Below are 20958 nucleotides of genomic sequence, written 5' to 3'. Positions count from 1 at the left end.
ATAGCAAAATCAATTTGACAAGGATCTACTATGAAATTAGGTTTCTCAAATAAAATGTAGTTTAACAAGAAACCATTCACTCTGTCTTCCTTCTTATGGGGATACTTTGCATTAGAATGTAAAACTGATGGCATGTTTTGAAGTCGTAAACTTAGTATGTATCAAACTTCATGGCTTTCAAGATCAAAGTATTAAGTTTCAATTTAAAAGTATGGATTTTTTTGTTATAAAAACAAAGTGTCTTACTAGAAAACAGAACAAGAAACATTTTATGTATTCTTTCTATGTCACCTACAGAAATTGCAAAAGCATCCATTTGAAGTTGTGTAAGATTTAGTATACACAATCAGGAAAGTACTCTGTATAGATTTTTAAAAATGCACTAGCACTCTTCTGCCCTTGAGTCAAAATGCCTAATATTTTGTTTTTTTTCTATGTAAAATTTGGTTGAAAGATTGTTCATTATTGTTGAATTTCAACATGATTGCAAATTAAATGATGCAAAACTCAATAAAGTAAAATACACAAAAGAGCAATTAACATGTTATCTCAGTAAGTATGTAGAATAATGAGAGAACACACTGTTCTACACTGTAGCATAGAATTAAGATGTAGTCATAAATCAGGAAAATATTATATCTTGTTTAGGTGCACAGGTGGCTTTTAGAAAGATTGATTAGTTCCTCTTTCCCCCTTGAGATGTGAGTTCATAGTTATTCCTGCAAAATTAAACAGAGTAATTCCTCATACTTCCTACAGTAGGTATGCTTCAATGCAAACAGCATGGCAGAGATAAATGTTTGCAAAGTGTTCATCTCCTTGTCTATTTCTATTCCAGATGCTCTCTACGATGTCATCACTGTGGGAGCCCCAGCTGCCCATTTTCAGGGATTTAAGAATGGTGGTCTTCGGAAACTACTCCATAGATTTGAAACAGAAAGAAGAAAGTAAGTAAAGACAGGAGGAATCACAGATTCCATTAATAACATCTCCCCTTTGGGGAAGTCTATATACAAGGTTAGAATAAAGAAGATTGGTCCATTACAATGTATAGTTCTTGACATCTTAACCTATTTAGTAACATAGAGTTGTTAAATATCTCAAAACTACCAGAGAAGAAATTAGATTAAACAAATTGCCTAAGTGTCTTGCTTACTGAGTGGCATTGTGAGGACAGAAAATTTTCAGGAAGTCATATGACTAAGGGGTGATATTCTAGTGTCAACTATTGCTTGCTCAAAGGAAGTGTTCAGAGATTTAGCTAGAAATATAGTCTAACTTAACTGTGGAGCCAAAGATACTGAATAGAGAATATGGCTCCTAATTTATGGTTTTTACCCTACTAGTAATTTCCATGCTGACCTCAGGCTCATTTAATTGTGCCACTTGAAAGAGACACAACAATACAGAATTCTATGTTCTGTTCCTTAGGGAAAAGGCATGAGTATTACCACTATTATTTGTAATTTTATTATACTCTTTCCCCAGTTTTTGTTTTTAGATGCTTTTAAATATTGCCTTATCAAGCTTTTGCAGCAGTAGTTTATAGTTCTGCCCCATGTCTCATCTGTTGAGCTTATCCTATAATATTCTCTGTCTATGACCACGCTCATGTAAAACATAAAGCGCATTATCCAGGTATGAAGAATAACTACTTTCCTTTTCAAATAGTTACTCGTCTTAAGTTAAGAATCTCAATTTTTTTGGTTTTAGATTCCAAGGGTATGTGTGCAGGGTCCCCCCCCCCCCCCCCACAGTAAATTGCATGTCACAGGGATTTGGTGTACAGGTTATTTTGCCACCCAGGTAATAAGCATAGTATCTAATAGGTAGGTTTTCAATCCTCACCTTCCTCCACCCTCCACCCTTAAGTAGGTCCTGGTGTCTGTTGAAGAATCCAAATTTTGAAAGTTAGGGAAAAATACTCATTCTTCAGTCACAGTTGATTTAGTAATAGTATTAGAAAATCAGTTTGAGTGCCAAAACCAGAAAATTTTTTAAAGTTTTATCACGTTTGTCAAATATAAAATTTGTTTTTTGGTGCCCAGATGTTTAGGAAGAAAGCATTTAAAGGAGGTGAGAGTTGAATAATTGACTTACTATCATATAAATATATAAACTACCAATACACATATGTTTTTCTTTTTTCCTTTTATGGAATTGACTTTGGTACAATATTAACTCTGTTATGGTTCTTACTATGATTTTTCTAGTTTTTTGTTCATTTTTGTTTGTTTGCTTTTGGTGGGTAAAGGTTTATAGTTTTATAAAATTATATTGCATGGGTAGATTAGAGTAACCATCACTATTATAAACATCATATAGAACTGTTTCATCACCACAAAGAAACTCCCTCAGGTTACCCATTAATACTCACACCCTTCTCACAAATATTATTGCAGTTGGGAGTGGAAGTCAAAGTTTCAACCATGGGCTCTCCAGGGGAGAGGCGACTCCTGTTTACTTTATGGGAGTTGGAAGTTAATTCACACCACAGGCTCCATGGGGGAAGGGATGCCATGCCTACTGAAGTGGAGGTATGGGTGGAAGACAGGGTTTTGCCCATGGAATCGAGTGGGGATGGAGGGTGTTTCTCACTGATTCCCTACTGTACCATTCTTCTAGTGGAGAAGGGACATGACATTTTTGTGGTATTCACTTCCAGAACAGGTTGGTATGGCTGGGCCACCCTGTTCCAGGTTCTTTGGCTTTTCCTGGGTGCTGTTTTTTGTTGGTTCTTTGCTGCATTGAGAAATTCTGTGGCACCCAGTTTGGGACATTATAGGAGGCAAAAAATATCCCATGGAACTCACTGTCATATCATTCCTTAAGTCCCGAGGTCCCTAACTAATATACCTTTTTAGTCTACCTTTTGGAGTCTTTTGATAGGTGACGTATATGTTTTATCTAGAATGTTTCATTGTGATTGACAGGGGAAATAAAATAGATTGCATTTACTCCATCTTGTCTGGAACTATGTCTCAGCCTTGAGAGTTGAGAGTTGACTTAATCTATTTTTTTTCCTCAATTAAATTTTAAAGTGTATAACTCAATTAGAAGACTCAAAACTGCCCACAGGGCAGTCAGAATCCAGCTGAGCATATAAAGCATCAGTATGTGAAATATGGAACCTAACCCTATAATTTTATAAAATATATTTCTGTCAAAGACAACTGTTGAGTTCTATGGTTAGACTCTAACTAATATTTCTTAAGGTTTAAATATTTGCATAAATATTTGAATCCTTCACTTTTCTTCACTTTTTACTGGGCTGTTACATATCAACACACACACACACAAACACACACACACACACACACACACACACAGATCTTCGGTTACTTTTAAGATAAAAGTAGAATTGTGTTCAGTGCTTACAAACACTGATTGCTTTAAATGTTTTATTTGTGTTTCATTGCTTTATTGATAAAATACAATAAAGATTTTAAAAGAAATAAAGAAGAACTTTGTGGATCTTAAAAGAATTCTCCATAGGGCAGTGGTTTGGGACAAATACTGCTTGCTGAGGCAATATACTGTTGAGCATGACTATCAGCCTACCTGTTAAATTAAGAGCTAACTTGAGCCGAGATTTAATGATTACAGAGTTATCGCACCATGCAATACATTTTCTGCAGGCTTTTTCAGCAACAAATATTGCATTTCTCTGTCAACAGCAATGTATAGAAGAATGACTATATGAAATGAGTAATTTGGACTTTAGGTTAAAGTAGACAATGATATTTTGCAGGACATGAAATCACAAGTGAGGAAATTTTTCTTTGCCTCGTCTTTCATTTGATATTGCCCCCAACCAAAAACAAACAAACAAAAAAACAAAAAAAAAAAAACAAAAAAAACCCCGATAGCCAACTCTTTTAGGCCAGATTTTTTGGGAAAAACCAGTCATTGTACTATTTCACCTTCACTTATTTTTTTTTTTCTCATCTAAGCCAATAAAATATTGTCATCTTAGAAAAGATATAATTTATGTTTATGTCCATTGATGATCTCTTTTGTGATTAATACAATGGCCACAAAATGAAAAGGGTTTTAGCATAAGAACATTGCTTATAGTATTTGTATAAAGCAATTCAGGTCATACAACCATATTTATTAAAAGTTATGAGATAATTAGGGAGATTGAACTTTTAAAGCACAGTATCTGAGTACCTTACTCTTGTGCTTAGAAACTTTGAGGAGTCCATGCTTATCCATTGGGCATTCAAAGCACCCATGATTTTCCCACCAACGTCTACCCTCATCACCCACTTGTATTGTTGTTTCTAAAACGCTGTATAAACTATTTCCTAGGTGGGCCTCATGTATTTCTACCTTTTCCTTTTTCCTTGTTCTGTTTCCTTTTACAAGAAATTATTCTGTTCTCCTCATTTTCTACTATTTTTCATTTCTTTCTGTGAAAGCCATTTACATAATCCTACTCAAAATTCTACACATGGTCCATGTGAAAATTTCACCCCTGTAATTAGGCTTTCCTGATTTTTCAAGTTGATTTTGCTCTCCTCCCTAATATTTTATTTTTACTTCTCTTGTAGCCTTACTAGGCCAAAGTAATGTATTAAGGTTTTTCTTGTGTGATGTTTCTGTAATACATTATACTTTCCTTGAATAAGACATGGAGTGCCTTGTGTATATAAGTATTATGTAGATCAAATACACGGGCATTGGAATTCACATATAAATCAGATATAGTTGCTGACTTAAAAGTGCTAAAAACTAGAATTGGAGAAAAAGTTTCACAAATAATCATAATGCAATAAGATTAATAATATAGAGAGCAGGGGTTACCAACCTTGGCTGCATACTGGAATCACCTTTGGAGCTTTAAAACCTTTTGTTTATAACAGGATATCACCCCAGAAAAATTAAGTCAAAGCCTTTGGTAGTTGGGCCCGGGGATTGATACATTTTAAAAGCTTCCCAGGTGAGCCTAATGTGTAGCCAGGGTTGAGAACTACTGATATAGCTATGAATGAATAGTGCTATCTGAAGACAGATAAAAGGTTTGGAGAATAAAACCAGAAATACCTACACAAATGAGTTGAACTTGAAAAACTATATAGAACTTCAATTGGTATATATCAAGAGGAAAGGAAATCTAAGTAAAAGAATATTTATTGAGATATAAAGTATTACAACTCACTTACTGGAAATTTTTGTTTGGAGAATCCTAAACTCATTAGAGAGTTGCAAAATGGAACCGAATGTGAGGGTAAAGCTATAAGAATTTTGATCTTGGACAATCTGGGCTTGAGTAACGTTCAGACACATACAACTGAACATATCATAGAGGATTTCATTCTAAAAACTTGATATCTTTCTAAGATAACCAAAATTCTAATTACACATTTTTTAATAGACCCAAATCAGGATGTTTGTGACTTATGTATTCTCTTGTAACATCAAACACCTACTTGTACTTAGTGTCAGTTGATTTACTTCAACACCATGTGAAAGTTTGTGGATTTCTCCCTCAAAATATGAATCAAGTGTTTACTTTTAGCATTGTTTAACAGAAAGGAAAATTTATTCCTACAACATATATTTTGCTTTCTTTAAGCTTTTTTTTTTTTTTTTTTTTTTGAGATGGAGTGTTACTCTATCACCTAGGCTGAGTGCATTAGTGCCATCTCCATTCACTGCAACCTCCACCTCCTGGGTTTAAGTGATTCTCCTACGTCAGCCTCCCAAGTAGCTGGGATTACAGATGCACACCACTATGCCCAACTAATTTTTATATTTGTTTGCAGAGATAGGGTTTCAACATCTTGATCAATCTGGTCTTGAACTCCTGGGCTCAAGGGATCTGCACACCATGGCCTTGCAAAGTTTTGGGATTACAGGCATGAGCCACCACACTCAGATTTTTTTTTTCCCTTCCCTTCCCTTCCCATCCCATTGCATCCCATCCCAGAGTTTTGCTCTTGTTGCCCAGGCAGGATTACAATGGTAAGATCTCAGCTCACTGCAACCTCTGCCTCCTGGGTTCAAGAGATTCTCCTGTCCCTGGCCTCCCAAGTAGCTGGGACTACAGGCACACACCACCACACCCTGGCTAATTTTGTATTTCTAGTAGAGACAGGGTTTCACAGTGTTGGCCAGGCTGGTCTAGAACTCCTGACCTCAGGCAATCCACCTGCCTCGATGTCAGGAACATCAGATTCAGACGGAACTTTCACTAAGTAGGATCATGACCTAAAAGCCTAACTCTTTCATTAACACAAAAAAGTAATTAAAACCAAGACTCTTCGTTAAAATGAAAAAAAAGAAAAAAAAAAAGCCCATGAAGGACATGTTAGCTTCTTCTTGAGAATTTTAATTTGTTACTATCTATGTATTCATTTGGAACTACAGAACTAATGCCCTGCAAGTGGTCCTAATTTAAATGTCTGTCTTGAGTGATTACCCTAGTTACACAGCCACCTTCCCTGAATATGCTCCAGATGCTCTTAATGAATATTTGCTTCCCCCAGATTTCAATCAGAAAAGAGGAAAAAATCACTTCAAAAAGTATTAAGAAAAATAAACTAAAATCTTACTGATAAGAATGTGGCAGGCTCTACTTGATCTTGCAACAACTACAGCCTGTGCTGGAATTTGGGACTTTTTTTTTTTTTTTTTTTTTTTTTTTTTTTTTCCTGAGATGAAGTCTCACTCTGTCACTCAGGCTGGAGTGCAGGGGTGCGATCTCAGCTCACTGCAACCTCTGCTTCCCGGGTTCAAGCAATTCTTCTGCCTCAACCTCCGGAGTAACTGGGACTACAGGCGTATGCTACCATGCCTGGCTAATTTTTTTTTTTTTTTTTTTTGTATTTTTAGTAGAGATGAGGTTTTACCATATTGGCCAGGATGGTCTGGAACTCCTGACCTCGTGATCCACCCTCCTTGGCCTCCCAAAGTGCTGGGATTACTGGTGGGAGTCACTGCGCCCAGTCTGGGGACCTTTTTTAAAGAAAAGTAAAGCAAGGTTTTAGTCTATTCCTGCTGCTAACAAAATATCTTAACTAGGTAATTTATAAACAACTGAAACTTATGGCCCTGAGATCTAGAGACTAGGAAGTCCAAAATCAAGGCACCAGCAGATTGAGTGTCTGATAAGAGCCCATTCCTCATTGATGGCACCTTCTAGCTGTACCCTCACCTGGTAGAAGGGCAAGGCAGCTCTCAGGGACCTCCCATTACAAGTACAGATTCCTCATGACCTTATCACCTCTCAGAGGCTCCACTTGCTAATATTATCACCTTCATGACTAGGTTTCAACATATGAATGTTGGGGAATACAAACATTCAGACCACAGCAAACAACAACATAAAGAGTTAAAGCAGCCGTATCTCCTATAAGATCAATGGTTACACAGTCACAGGGCAAAAACTCTGGGACTGAAAAGTTTTCTTACTACTGTAAAGAGGAATAAAGGTAGATATTTTCTTACTCTCTATTATAAATAGGAGGATTTTTACATAAAAAGGGGAAAATCATATCAGGGAAATAAGCTGTCCCTAACCTATAACATAGTAGGCATCCAATAAACCAGGAATGGGAGAACTGGATGCAAAACCTTATACTGTTACCTTTGAAATGTGTTTTTCTGATAGAACTATTAACCACTACTTAATTTGGGAGATGCAAAACATAAAATCAGATTTCTATGCCTTCTCCAGTAACAAATGAGCAGACTAATCAGTAGTTACAAAAATATTTGTTTTAATCACCTTCACTTTCATTCTTAAGAATAAAAATGTTTATTTCTTTTTATGAAAGAGAGTGATTTGAAGCATTCGGTGAAAGCAATGTGATCGTATTATTTGATTGGGGATGATAATTCTTTTTTTCCCTACTTTGTTTTTTTTCTATTTGATCCCTAGGTTCCACTTAGACCTTTGACTTGTCAGTCATTGACAGCACAATTTAGAGTCTGAGATCTTAACTATGCTTTGTATTTTGTATGAACTCATAAGTCATACCATATATATTTTAAGTAGAAATACTTTGATCCTTTAATGATATATATTTTAATAAATAATTTCACTGATAACTTTCCAGTTTTGTAAAGAAATATGCTTACTGGAAAACAGAAAAATCAAAAGAAAGTGATTAAAAGCATACTTGTAATATTCCTCCTTAACAACAGTTACTGGTAGCATACGGGGTGCTCTCATCCAGTCTTTTTTAACACATATAATTTACATCGTTATTTTTTTCTATTAAAAATTCAACACTGCAAAACTGTTTAAAATGACTAATTTTTAAGTTATATACACAGTATAGGCCAGGGGTGATGGCTCATGCCTGTAATTCCAGGACTTTGGGAGGCCGAGGCCAGTGGTTTGCTAGAGCTCAGGAGTTTGAGACCAGCCTGAGCAACATGACAAAACTCTTGTCTCTACAAAAAAGTGCAAAAATTCGTCAGACTTGGTAGTATGTGCCTTTAGTCCCAGCTGCTTGGGAGGCTAAAGTGGAAGGGTCACTTGAGCCTGCAAGGTGGAGGTTGAAGTGAGCCGAGATCATCCCACTGAACTCCAGCCTCTGGGTGACGGAGAGAGGCCCTGTCTCAAAAGACAAAAAAAAAAAAAAAGTGTGTGTGTGTGTGTGTGTGTATATATATGGTATGCAAACGTATATATATTTTTATAGATAGATACATATATATACACACACAGACACACACATACACATAATATGAATATAATACTCTTCATTTATAAAACAACTTAAATCTTTGTGTTTCTTTAGGAGTCATGCCCAATACTCCAAATTTAAAAAGATCAGCCTCATAGGCTATAGCTAAAATTTAGCTAAAATTTATCTCCCTTTCACTTTTGAATATACTTTATTTTTTTCTTTTCAGTAAGAACATTTTCTGTCACAAAATTTTCTTTTAAAAATTATGGTAAAATTACATGGGCACTCTGGAAATAAGAATAATTTAAATAAAAGCCCCTGTCAGTTCCTTTTTTTCTTTTGGACTGTGTTCAGTAGCTGACAATATATCATTTTGAAGGAAACGGTAATTAAAGTTTTTCTTTTGATTATAATTTGATTCCTTGGGAGTACATTTTTTTTTCCTTCTGTGAGTTAGTTCCTTGTTGGCTACTCTCAGCTCTTAACTCGGTTCATATTTTGGCAAATACGGGATAGAGCAGCCAAAACTGTCCACCAGGTTTCTCTTCATGTGGACTTCCCTATATACAACTCCTTGTATATAACACCAAATCTTCATAGAGGGAGAGTAAAGTGCTTTTAATTAAGTAGTCATGCTGAGGCTTGAACATACTGTATGAAGTAAATAATGAGGCCTGCAAAGCTTTGAACTAAATGTGGTACAATGAATGGAAGGACTTTTGCTCAATTTCACATGATCCTGACTGAATTTGTAATAAGTGAATTTGTAATGCAGTTTTTCCTTCTCTTTTATTTTCATTGTAGCTGTATACAAAATCAAAATTTGTTTATAGCCCACAAATTCAAGGAATAAAGAGGCTTGTATAGTTGAAAGCCTACCTGTTCCAGTCCTTTTTTTTTTTTTTTTTTAAACAAACCAATCTGAGCAGTTTAATATATTTTGCAGCAAGATTTCTTCTTGGAATGTCAAATTACTTAAGTTTTAGCAGTGATTCTCTTAGTCCACAAACTCAAATCTTGAGAATATGATGTTCTTGAATTTTCTGTAACTCTGTTTAATTTTTCTGTCCCCCATTCTGGGACAAGCAGAAACTTTCATCTCAGACAATTCATAGACTCTACTCCCAGTGTGGATTTGAATTCTGATTCTCACATACTGTCTTTGTGACATTAGATTACCACACCTTTCTGTACCTGAGTTTCCTCATCTGTAAAGTGGAAATAATATTGCTTACCCCAGAGGGTTGTTCTTAAAATTTGATGAGTTTATATATACTAAGCATTTATAACTGTGCCTGGCACATGATGAGGTCTTAATCGATATTAGCTATTATTTATGTAAATATATGTAAGGGATACATTTCCACAAAAATGCTTAGGCAGTTTCTTAATTTAGTGCATGGAAATCTTATTCTTTCTGTAAGCTGAGTAGGATTTTATTGATTTGATTTAACATAATTATCTAACCAATACACTATTGATGGTCATTTAGATTGTTCCTAAGTTTTTGGTTAGAACCACCTGCACTTGCAAGGTATATCCTTATTCATATATCTTTGCAAATTTCTGAGTGTTTCTTCTAGATAAATTCCTACACTTAATATAACTACACTTAGTTAAGAGGACTTCTTTCTTAACTAAGAAACTAAGGCTTCTTAGTTAAGAAATATGAATTTGGATATTATTCATGTGTGAAGTAGAGGTATGGCTAATGAGGTGTATAAATACATATAAATATATACATATATGTATTTATATTTATGTTTATAAGCATCTAGCAGGTAGCTCCACTTTACTCATATCTCCCATACACCTCAAGATTGAGATATTGAATCATTTTGCATCCCTTTGGCTCTCAAACTTGCTTCTTTTGGGTGTTATGTTTCTTAATAAAAAGGTATGATCATCTACCCCACTGTTCAATGTAGTACCTGAAAATCCTTGACAACTTTTTCTCCCTTGCTTTCTCTTAAAATTAATTTACCTTCTTATATATCTGGAAGTTATTCATTTTAATAATAAAATATGGGCTAAGAATCCTAGCCCATAGAACCACTGTCTTTTAAATATTCTATTATCAAACCTCTTAATTACTGTTCCTCCTTCCAGACTGGCTCTCACCCAATCATTTATCCTTATCTTGGTTGGAATTATATTTCTTAAAGGCAAATATTTATTCTTGTGATTTCATAATTTTAAACATTTTTTAGCTGCCTCTTGCTTGCAGGAGAAAATCTAAGTTGCAACAATATATACATGTGATCTTGCCCTGGTTTCTTCTCTAGCTTCATCTCGCACCACAACACCATCATCTTTCCCTCCCCACTGCCCTCCATAGTGAATCAGAGAGAACTTGCTCACCACCACAGATCTTAGCTTAAAATCATTTCTGCCTGGAAGCTTCTTCTGACTCCTTGTCTAAGCCAAGTCTGCTTTAAGCCTCCAGTGTACAAAATCCCTCTAGACTATATGTGCTCTGAGAATATGAAATGTGTCTGTCCAGTTTACCACAGTCAGTATCCCTAGGGACTAACTTGATAAGTGTTTGATGAATGGACCTATATATGGGGGAATGAATGAATAACATCAAAGGGTTGCCTGCCATAAGAGCAAAGGGAAGAACCAATGACTATGCCTGAAGAAGAGATCAGTGTGACTGAATTAGGTAGTGGACATAGAGACTTTTTTTGGAATTAGGAAAAAGAAACAAACAAAGAGGCACTTGTGGGAAATGTCTTATAGGTTTTGATAACAAAACCTATACATATATTTGGCAGGTATAACATCAGTGTTTCCTTGTACCTCACTAGCAAGGGAAAATATGCTTTTATGTCTTCTGAAAGAAGGGAGACAATTTATAAGAAAAAAGGCTAACGTAAAAACCTGACTCAATATCAGTAATACAGTAGTGACTTTAACACTTCCAAGTTGTGGCATTCTTCCAATAACCTGTCCAAAAGCTTGTGAGGCAAAGAATGATCTGATGTTTAGGCAGGAGGCACTGTGTATAGTGTGACAGTTCAGAATTTTAAAAAGTTAAATATTTATTTTAAAGAAAATGACTTCAATTGTAAATGACAAAATGTATTTGCTAAACTATCCCTACATTTTTAATAATATGAAATTTGGTGAAGAGGGCAATCTGAAAATGACAAAATACATAACCAGTCTTATTGTAGGATTTCAGAAAGCCACTGAACCTCTCACTCTTGGATTTCCTTGTCTTCGCTATAGCTGTGGCTACATGTGTGTACCTGGAGATATGTCAGAAAAAAATAATCAAGAAGATTAGGGTTTAAAAGCAAAAATGTTAAGTCTAATATGAAAATTACAGGAAAAAATACATTTTTTTCTGTTTACTTTTAAAACTAAATATATAAAGATAATATGATTTGAGGATTTATTTTCTGTGAATCAGAAGTTACCTTTCTCCTTTGCTGTAAACTGAAACAACATTTTAAACCATGACACACTATGTTATCTCCGCAGTATTCACTAAATCCAAGGAGGAACTTTTGAACTTGTTAAAAGCCAAGTGGTTTCCAGAATAGTTTTAAAGCTGTCTGTTGTTCTAGATATTTGACAGTCATCATTGCAAAGGCAGCATACAGCAGAAAAGAAACTTATCTACAAATAAATTGCCAGGCATCTACAAATGCAATATACTATATTTTTCAGAGGTTTGAAAGTTAACTGTAGAACATCTCTTTTTTTTTCTACAAGATAATAAACTTTTAAAAATGTACATATGGAATTTATGTTATGGAAAAATCAAACAATTGGCTGTGTTACATGAGATAAATACTGTTATTGGAAAATCGTTATTAGAGAAGACTGCCTGAATTATTTCAATGTCCTCTTCCTTGTGATGAGGCTTACATTAATAATTGATTATTGTGGTAACCCCATCAGAGAAGGAAGATGGATTGGCTTATAGTGTCAGCAGAGATGGAGAGGAGATAAATTACAGAGGTATTTAGGGGCAACTGGGGGTTGTGTGTGTGTGTTAGGAGTGGAGGTAAGAACCTAGAGGTATCAAGGAAGACTCCCACATACATCTGGGGAATGATAGTGCCGTTCACTGCACCTTGGCTTATAAACTCCAGCAACACAGAGCAGCTGCTAGAGTGTAGTTGAATGTGAAAGGATGTTAGGCTGGGCAGGGAGCAGGGACCAAATCTTAAACAATTATTTGCTATGTCAGCTCCTGGCAGTTCACCCTGTAGGCTACGGATACTGCAATTGGTAGGTTTTCAGCTGAAGATTGGCATGATCATAGTATTAGGAGTGACAGTGTAGAGAGAACAGAAGAATTGCAAACAATTAGACTATTATAATAGTGGCATGAGGGAAAACAGGTACCTGGGGAGTTGAAGATTTTAAGGAAGTATCTAACAGAATTTAAATCCAGTTAGATGACGGCTTGAGGGAGACTGGGCAGGATTGAAGCACTCTTAGGTTTCTGGTTTCTATAACTGGGTAAATGTCAAGACAGCTGAGAAAGGGGATACAGGAAATAAGCCATTCATTTCCATTGCTTAATTAATAAGGTCAGTTGTTTATATTCCATTAAAGAGACATTTTGAGAAATAAGAAAATAATCTTGTTGAGTCTCTGCTTTTTTTCACATTAAGAATTTTTTTTTTTTTTTTTTTTGAGACGGAGTCTCTGTCTGTTGCCCAGGCTGGAGTGCAGTGGCCTGATCTCGGCTCACTGCAAGCTTTGCCTCCCAGGTTCATGCCATTCTCCTGCCTCAGCCTCCCGAGTAGCTGAGACTACAGGCGCCCGCCACCACGCCCGGCTAATTTTTTGTAATTTTTGTAGACATGTGGTTTCACCGTGTTAACCAGGATGGTCTCAATCTCCTGACCTCATGATCCGCCCACCTCAACCTCCCAAAGTGCTGGGATTACTGGCGTGAGTCACCATGCCCAGCCAATAATATTTTAAATCATAGAACTTATGGAGGATCCCAGAAAGCATGAATTCTCCTACTTATTTTATTGATGAAAATACCAACAACCAAAGATTCAGTCACCAGTGCAGCTAATAACAGAACCAAACCTAGAAAATTAGATTTCTGTCCTTACTCGCAAGTTCTTCTTCCATACTCATTTAGCCTCAAGCAGTCAGAAGATGATCAACACAAGCATCCTCTTCATAAATGTGCAATGTTAACTTAGGAAGGGATTTTGCTATCCACCAGAGAGAAATAAAATGTAGTTGGTCTACTCAATTCCTTATGGGTCTTTAAGAGAATATAATGTTTAAAATAAATTATTTGTGCTATTAAAAATCATGTGAATTGATGTGGTGATTTGCACTCAGAGTCAGTTACTATGTTAATCTGCCTAAATTTGTTCTGCCTAGTAGTCAGTAAAAATATTTTTAAAGCTCTAGCCTTACCAGTTTTCTATCTACAGCCCTTTCAGATACCCCTTAGGAATACCACTTTTTAAGGAATATGGCCACAATAAAAATAAAAGGAGTAAATTTTTCAGAGATATTCATAGATTACCATTCATAATAGTAAAATAGTGTAAGCATTTTGAATTGATGAATGAATAAGCAAACTATTCTGCATCACTAAAGCTGAATATTATGTAGTCATTTCAATTATTCTGTGGATTATGAGGTATGTAGAGCTGTATGTAAAAAATGTGCCTGAAAGGAAGTATGACATATATACAGAAGACATCAATCTAATCATATCAGTGAATGTGTTGGAAAGGTTAATACGTTTACTTAGAATGCCACAGATAAATACAGTTATATTTATTTTTGAATATTTGTTTTATCCTTCCTCCTTTTTTAGTTGTACAATAAGAGAAATGTTTTCATAAAATCTTTTTGCAACTTCTACTTCCAGCAAATAAGGAAACTAGGTAACAAAAAGATTCTCCAATCTCGGAAAACCTGGAACAGTTGGACGCAATTGCCATCCTTTTCCTTTCCTCTCAGGAATGTAAGGAACTTTAGTGCAGAGTGGTTAGTAAGCCAGCCCTGAAACTGCAGCTGTCCTCAGGATATTCATAGACACCAAGCGTCTAGAGCCTTAGGTTGCAAGCTCTTGTGGGAAAAAGACTCAGACAAAATAGTATTTCCCTTTTTCTTCTTTCTCACTACCCACCCTGCATGTAGCATTTAGTGGGCTGGCATCATTACACATGATCCACTGATTACCTTGTTAACTGAGTACCTCTGTCTTTTTGCTTTTCTTAATTCATTGACTGAGTAGTAGTTATTAAATATTTGTTGAAAATAATTTACTGTGAGACAATTCTGAAATTCTTCAATCTGTGTTATAAAATAGAATCATACATCTCTAATGAACTTTGTTTTAATTAGGTGATAACTTCTTTAATTATAGTTTATTTTAATATTTATAAGTGATACTTATTAAAGATGTTTCCCATATTAGTTATAGCATTTTAATTTTTCCAAATTTAAAATTGGTTGATACTGTGTTCAAAAGATAGTAAAACATAATTAGGAGTTCAAACTGTGTAACAGTAAAGACCCAGGTTTGAACCTGGTTTTACCATCTGTGCTAGTTTGTGTGACCCAGGTCAAGTTACTTAACTTACTCAAGCTTCAGTTTCTACATCTTGGATTAATATTTGTTCCTTAGAGGATTGTTGTCAAAATTAAATAATATAATCCCTGAAAAATTAACATTTAACATAATGCTAGGCCCATAGTGTATATGTACCCAATGATTATTATCTATTAACGTGATAGAGGAGGAGATTTAAATTATTAGCATAAATTATGCAGTATAAAATATTGGCTTTATTAGGGATTCGCTTAAAGTATTGTCTGATTTAACATGGAAAAAAATAAAATGGCTTATATATGTACCTTCTGTGTGTGTGTGTTTTTTTTTTTGTATTATCTCAGAATCATAATTGTTAGTCTATAATGTCTTATGCTGGAAAGATTTGGTTTTTCTAAAAGAAATTTATTGTAGTATAGTTTTTCTAGAATAAAAATGAACTTTTGGAAGTATATAATTTGAAGATTTTTAGTAAATTTTCAGAGTTGTGCAGTCATCATCACAATCCCATTTTAGGACATTTTCGTCACCCCAAAAAGGTCTCTCATGCCTGTTTGCAGTCAAAGGAACGTTTATATTTGTAGAGTACTGGGGAATGAGTTTTACTCCTGGATCTTTCTTATCCTATACTTGATTAAAGTATATTAGGGCATAAGGCCTAGGATGAAGCTGAGAAGGTTTCGAGGTTGGAAGGAATCAGGAGACCAAGTTTGGGTATTATCCTCATCACACCCTGGCAGAGGGACAACATGAAAATACCAGAAGCCATACTAGGCAGAAATAGAACTGACTAGATCTTGGAAGGTGGCAAAGGAAATCAAGGCAAGTGAACTCATGGACAAGTGGGAATAGGCCAGGAAAGGAAATTGGACAGGAAAGCACATTGGACTTTGCTTATTTAAAGGTCATATAATGGTACCTGGAAAATTTGCATTAAAGCAAGAGTAGGGCTAAGTAAAGGATGTGCATAAAAAAGAGGTTTCAGTGGTATAGAAAGTGCAAGTAAGAACTTGCAAACTGAAAAGTGGAATAGTAGAAACCACTGTGATCTGAGCCAATAAACACATTTTCTTAGAGGGGGAATTTTGAGCAGAAATGAATGCTGATTTTGTTTTCCTGCTTAATTGGCATCATTTGTCACAGAGCTAATAAATGACAGAATCAACTTTTGATCAGAACACTCTTTGATTCTAAAATTTTCTTGAAACCATGATTTCTTATTTTTTTTATTTTTTTATTTTTTGAGATGGAGTTTTGCTCTGTTGCCCACACTGGAGTGCAGTGGGGCCATCTTGGTTCACTGCAACCTCCACCTCCCTGGTTCAAGCAATTCTCCTACCTCAGCCTCCTGAGTAGCTGAGACTACAGGTGCCTACTGCCACGCCTGGCTAATTTTTTGTATTTCAGTAGAGACAGGGTTTCACTATGTTTCCCAGGCTGACCTCAAACTCCTGAGCTCAGGCGAACTGCCCGCCTTGGCCTCCTGAAGTGCTGGGATTACAGGTGTGAGCCACTGCGCCCAGCTCAAAACCGTGATTTTTTTAAAACAGGAGTAAAGATAAATATTAATTTAAGTACAGATCATATAGCTCATTTAATTATATAAGTGAAATCCATAGGAGGTAAAATACTGTTTTGTTTTTGTTTTTGTTTTCTAATTCTTTTCTCCAAACCCCACTTCTTGTAGAAAATGGAAAGGGTGCATTGGGGAAAGCAGAGAGGCACAAAGCCCGTTATTAAACCGTGTGAGACCAGAAGGGTATATTTAAGTGCACTAAGGTGTAAATTTTCTTTTGTGATCCACACTATTTTCTTCTCAGTCAGAACTGAGAGTATTCAAGTTCTCCGGATTCAAGAGACCACATTGTTTCTTTGGTTGTTGTTGTTTGTTTTTTGTTTTTTACAGGGTGTGTTTGAGCTAGAAAAAGATAAGTGGAAATAGTTCTAGATGTTCTAGATCTTTTTTTCCTCTGGACATTTAATTCTGCCACAGGAGAAGAGACACACCACTCTAAGTCATTTTTCCCTAAAGTCATCAATCCCAATCCCCTTCTGTTCATGCCCCACCTTCCCTGTCTTTTCTTTCTTGTTTTCCTCCTTGCCTGTTAATCATGTCTCATCTATCTTTTTTAATGACTCCGCTGTGCAAAGTAGTAGCTTGGTTGAGCAAACAGATTAAGGAGTGGAGGTAGCAATGGAGTGGAAAGTGAAAGGATGGATAAGTAACAGAGCAAGTCCCACAATGTGCACTTGTGGTCAAGGAGTTAAGGAAAATAAATTGTATTTCTCTTCTTGTCTGCCTCCTGCCTTCTTCAAACCCTAAGCATAAATCAAGGACTTCAATATCTTAGAGTATTGTTTATCTTGCAATAGATAAGTTTAAGTACAGAGGAGTGGAGACCAGTTTGTGAGCTATTGCACTAATCCTAGTGGTAGGAATGATGGGGTGGTTGCAATGAATGTGGAAATAAGTGGTTGGATTCTGGATATATTTTGAAGGAAAAAGCACGACTTTCTGAAAATTTGGATGAAAGATAAGAGCTAAAGAATGACAGATAATATTAAATGGACCTGCCATAATCTAAGATGGGGAAGAGTGCAAAGGAACTGGGTGTTGAAGGCGGGGAGCAGATCTCGGGATCAGTTTGGGACATGTTAAGCTGCATCTGTAAGCAGGAGAGCTTTTGTTTTCATTGGAGTTCAGGGTGAAAGTCTAGGCTAGAGATGAAGATTTGGAAATCATTAGTGCAACATGTGTATTTGAACCATGAGATTACTTAGGAGGGACATGTAGATAAAAGAGTTCCAAGAACTGAGTCTTGGAGCAAGCCAACAAGTGGATAGGAAAATAAGGAAGACCAGGAAAAAGGGACTGGCACAAATATACACTCAGGGATATATAAGTCCTTGTTTTAATTGTACTTTGGTTAGCAATTAGAGCTTATGAATGTGAATGTTACTTCATTATGTGCTTTATATTATTTTTACAACTCCAAAATATGACATGGATAGTAACAACATACACACACACAAACATGTGAGGATGGGGATGTGGGTGTGCATTCTAATGAAAATAATATTATATATATTAAATTACCTTATTTAAATGAATATATTAAAGTATATAGTACACTTTAATTCACTCTCTCATCTATGGAAAAAATATGAAACTAATTTCAATTTTCATTATCTGTGATTTGCAGTACTATTTATATTCTATAAAATATTTCGTCCAAGTAAGTATTTTGTCTTTCTTCCAGAGTTGTCTGATTGATTGTTGACTCAAGTGTTTGGATCCAGTTTAAATTTTGTACTACTATAAAATAGAGTTTAGCTATATTCTTTTTATCTAGATAATTAAATTATACTTATTACTTCCCATTTAAGAAGCTATAACTGTTAAAATATATGACATGTTTAAAGAGTAAGGCACTGAATAGGTAGATAAAATTTATGTATACTTAAAATTATTTTGTGAGTGGTGATTTTTTTCCATACCATACTATTTCATCCTTTCATCCTGGACACCAGCATTGGCTTTTATTATGGAAAATGAATCTTTCAGCCTCTCTAGGTGAGGTGTTCATCGTTAAAAAGACTTCAACCGATGCCTGCTACATAACTCTGCTCCAAAGAAGACTGAATTAGGAGAAAGAGGCAGAAGTTAGGATTATGTCCCATCATGGTGATTGAAGAATGTATTGGGGAGAGGAAAGGGAATATATTGGGAGGGAAAAGATGAAATGATGAAAAAGGTTAGGAGAGCAAACACTGGTAATGAGGAGGGAACCAAAGCAACTTGTGTGAATAAGATGGGGTGTAAAAGTAGCCTTGTAAAAGGTGCTAAGAAAATTTGAATACCTTAAGAGGGAACTTTTATCAGAGTCCTTGTGTAGCATGATCAAGGGTTTACAGGGGATCTCAGTCAAAACAGTGACAGGGTATCTCTAAAGATGCTCCGTCCCTACATCTGTATCTCCAGAGGTGCTTGTCACAAATGCTACACCCTACTAAAGCAGAATCTCTTGATGTTGCCAAGGAATCTGCATTTTTTCAGGAAACATTGAGGCCTATCCTCAACCCCAAGGGAATCTCATTGTGACTGCTAAAATTTAAGCACCATTCAACTAGGGCATAAGTAAAGAACATGTGCAGAATACATATTAGAAATGTGTGAATTAGAGAAGAATGGAGTAGAGACTGTCAGGGAATTTGATAATGAAAGTAGTAATATTCAGGAAAACAGTAACAGTGAACTTCTGGGAAAGAATAATAGTAAAGAAGGCAAGCAATAGTGATAGGAGTAAAATGGAATGGATAGAAGTGAGTGTATGAGAGACCACAGAAGACACATTCAGAAAGCAGTCATGTGAAGAGAGAGATGGAAGACCCCACAAGGCCATGAATATTCTAGCTTTCCAAAGGCTAAGCCATGGGGAGTCTGTAAATAGCCATAAGAGGACACAGGAAGCAACCTCTGATGACAGAATAGCAGACCTGCAAAGAGGGATCACATAGCAGCGACCACATGGCTCTGCATTGGGTCTGTAAGTAGGTCCTGCTTTCTGCTCTCGGAGCTGCTGGGTATCAAACGTTGTTTAAATTCTGGTGACACATCTGTATTTTTAGAGAATCATTTTCTTTGCAAAAATAATATGGAGCTGTTTGATTTATTAAAGTCTATTACGGATTAAACTTTATATCCAGCCTGAGTTCATGATTTCTTTTCTAAAGTCCTTAGTACACTCCTGCATGAGATCTGTCTTAACCACTCAAGAAGTCAAAAAGAGACACAAAGAATTGGCAAGGACTGCTGTTTCCTTTTCCCTCCTCACAATTGTTATTTTTCATTTACTTCAACTTGCATTAAGATATACATAATAACAAATTAAGGTATGTTTTATTTGAAGCCCTCACTTCTGACATTTAAAAGTCTACAAGTAAAAAATTGAGAGCAAATATCTGTCAGGGTCATAAACTAGTAGTGCATTTGTTTAGCCTTCATAAACCTGATACCTTCATTGACTTATTGTTCAATCTTCTGAATAGCCCAAGCCTCAAAGAGCATTTCTTTTAATCTTTTACTAAATAAGTAAATAAATAGGAGGAATATTCATTATGTGTTTGAAAAAAAAAAAACTGTTTTCTTAAAGATTCTGGTAATTTTCCCCTGAAAAATCACTAGTGTGAGAGGAATAGAACAGAGAATGCTTCCTAGATGTCAGTTTTTCTTAGTGGTATCTGAGGTTTCAAGGTGAGAAATAAAATTATGGAATTTAAATAATTGAGCTGGTAAAAATGTAGTAGACATATTCAGTAAATACCTAACATTGACTGCAAAGTGTTTTGAAAAAATGTCTTGATATTTGGGTATATTGGGATGTAAGCAAGTTTACACCAATCTTGCGAATGCACGAGTCGTTACTTCCCTCTTCTTTGCTTCTAGCAACTGTTTTGCTGTTTTGCAGCTTTCCTGCTGGAATGCCTTTTCCTAATGAAATGGATCAAAGATTCCTTCACTCTAAAAATCCCTACTCCCATAACGTGCTTGATTAGTTCCTAGATGATTATTATAAAAGTCAATAATTCTCAAGCCTGTAATCCCAGCACTTTGGGAGGCCAAGAGGGGAGGATTGCTCGAGGCTAGGCATTCAAGACCAGTCTGTGCAAACATAGTAAGACTGGTCTCTATGAATTTTTTTTTTTTAATTTAGTCACGTGTGGGGGCTTGTACTTGTAGTCCCAGATACTCAAGAG

The 20958-nt window shown here is 35.7% G+C and overlaps 1 protein-coding gene across 8 annotated transcripts in view; it reads left to right on the top strand.

Annotated features, from left to right (window-relative positions):
* Positions 1-20958, top strand: part of INPP4B (inositol polyphosphate-4-phosphatase type II B) — an 822790-nt gene that overhangs the window by 659139 nt on the left and 142693 nt on the right. For all 8 annotated transcript variants that reach the window (XM_005555983.5, XM_045391863.3, XM_065545524.2 and 5 more), the window contains one exon: positions 839-947. In XM_005555983.5, coding sequence (XP_005556040.1) covers positions 839-947 — 109 coding nt within the window. The remainder of the gene's footprint in view (positions 1-838; positions 948-20958) is intronic.

The sequence above is a fragment of the Macaca fascicularis genome, chromosome 5, assembly GCF_037993035.2.
Source record: "Macaca fascicularis isolate 582-1 chromosome 5, T2T-MFA8v1.1".
Lineage (NCBI taxonomy): Eukaryota > Metazoa > Chordata > Mammalia > Primates > Cercopithecidae > Macaca > Macaca fascicularis.
This window is presented reverse-complemented; position numbering and strand designations above follow the sequence as displayed.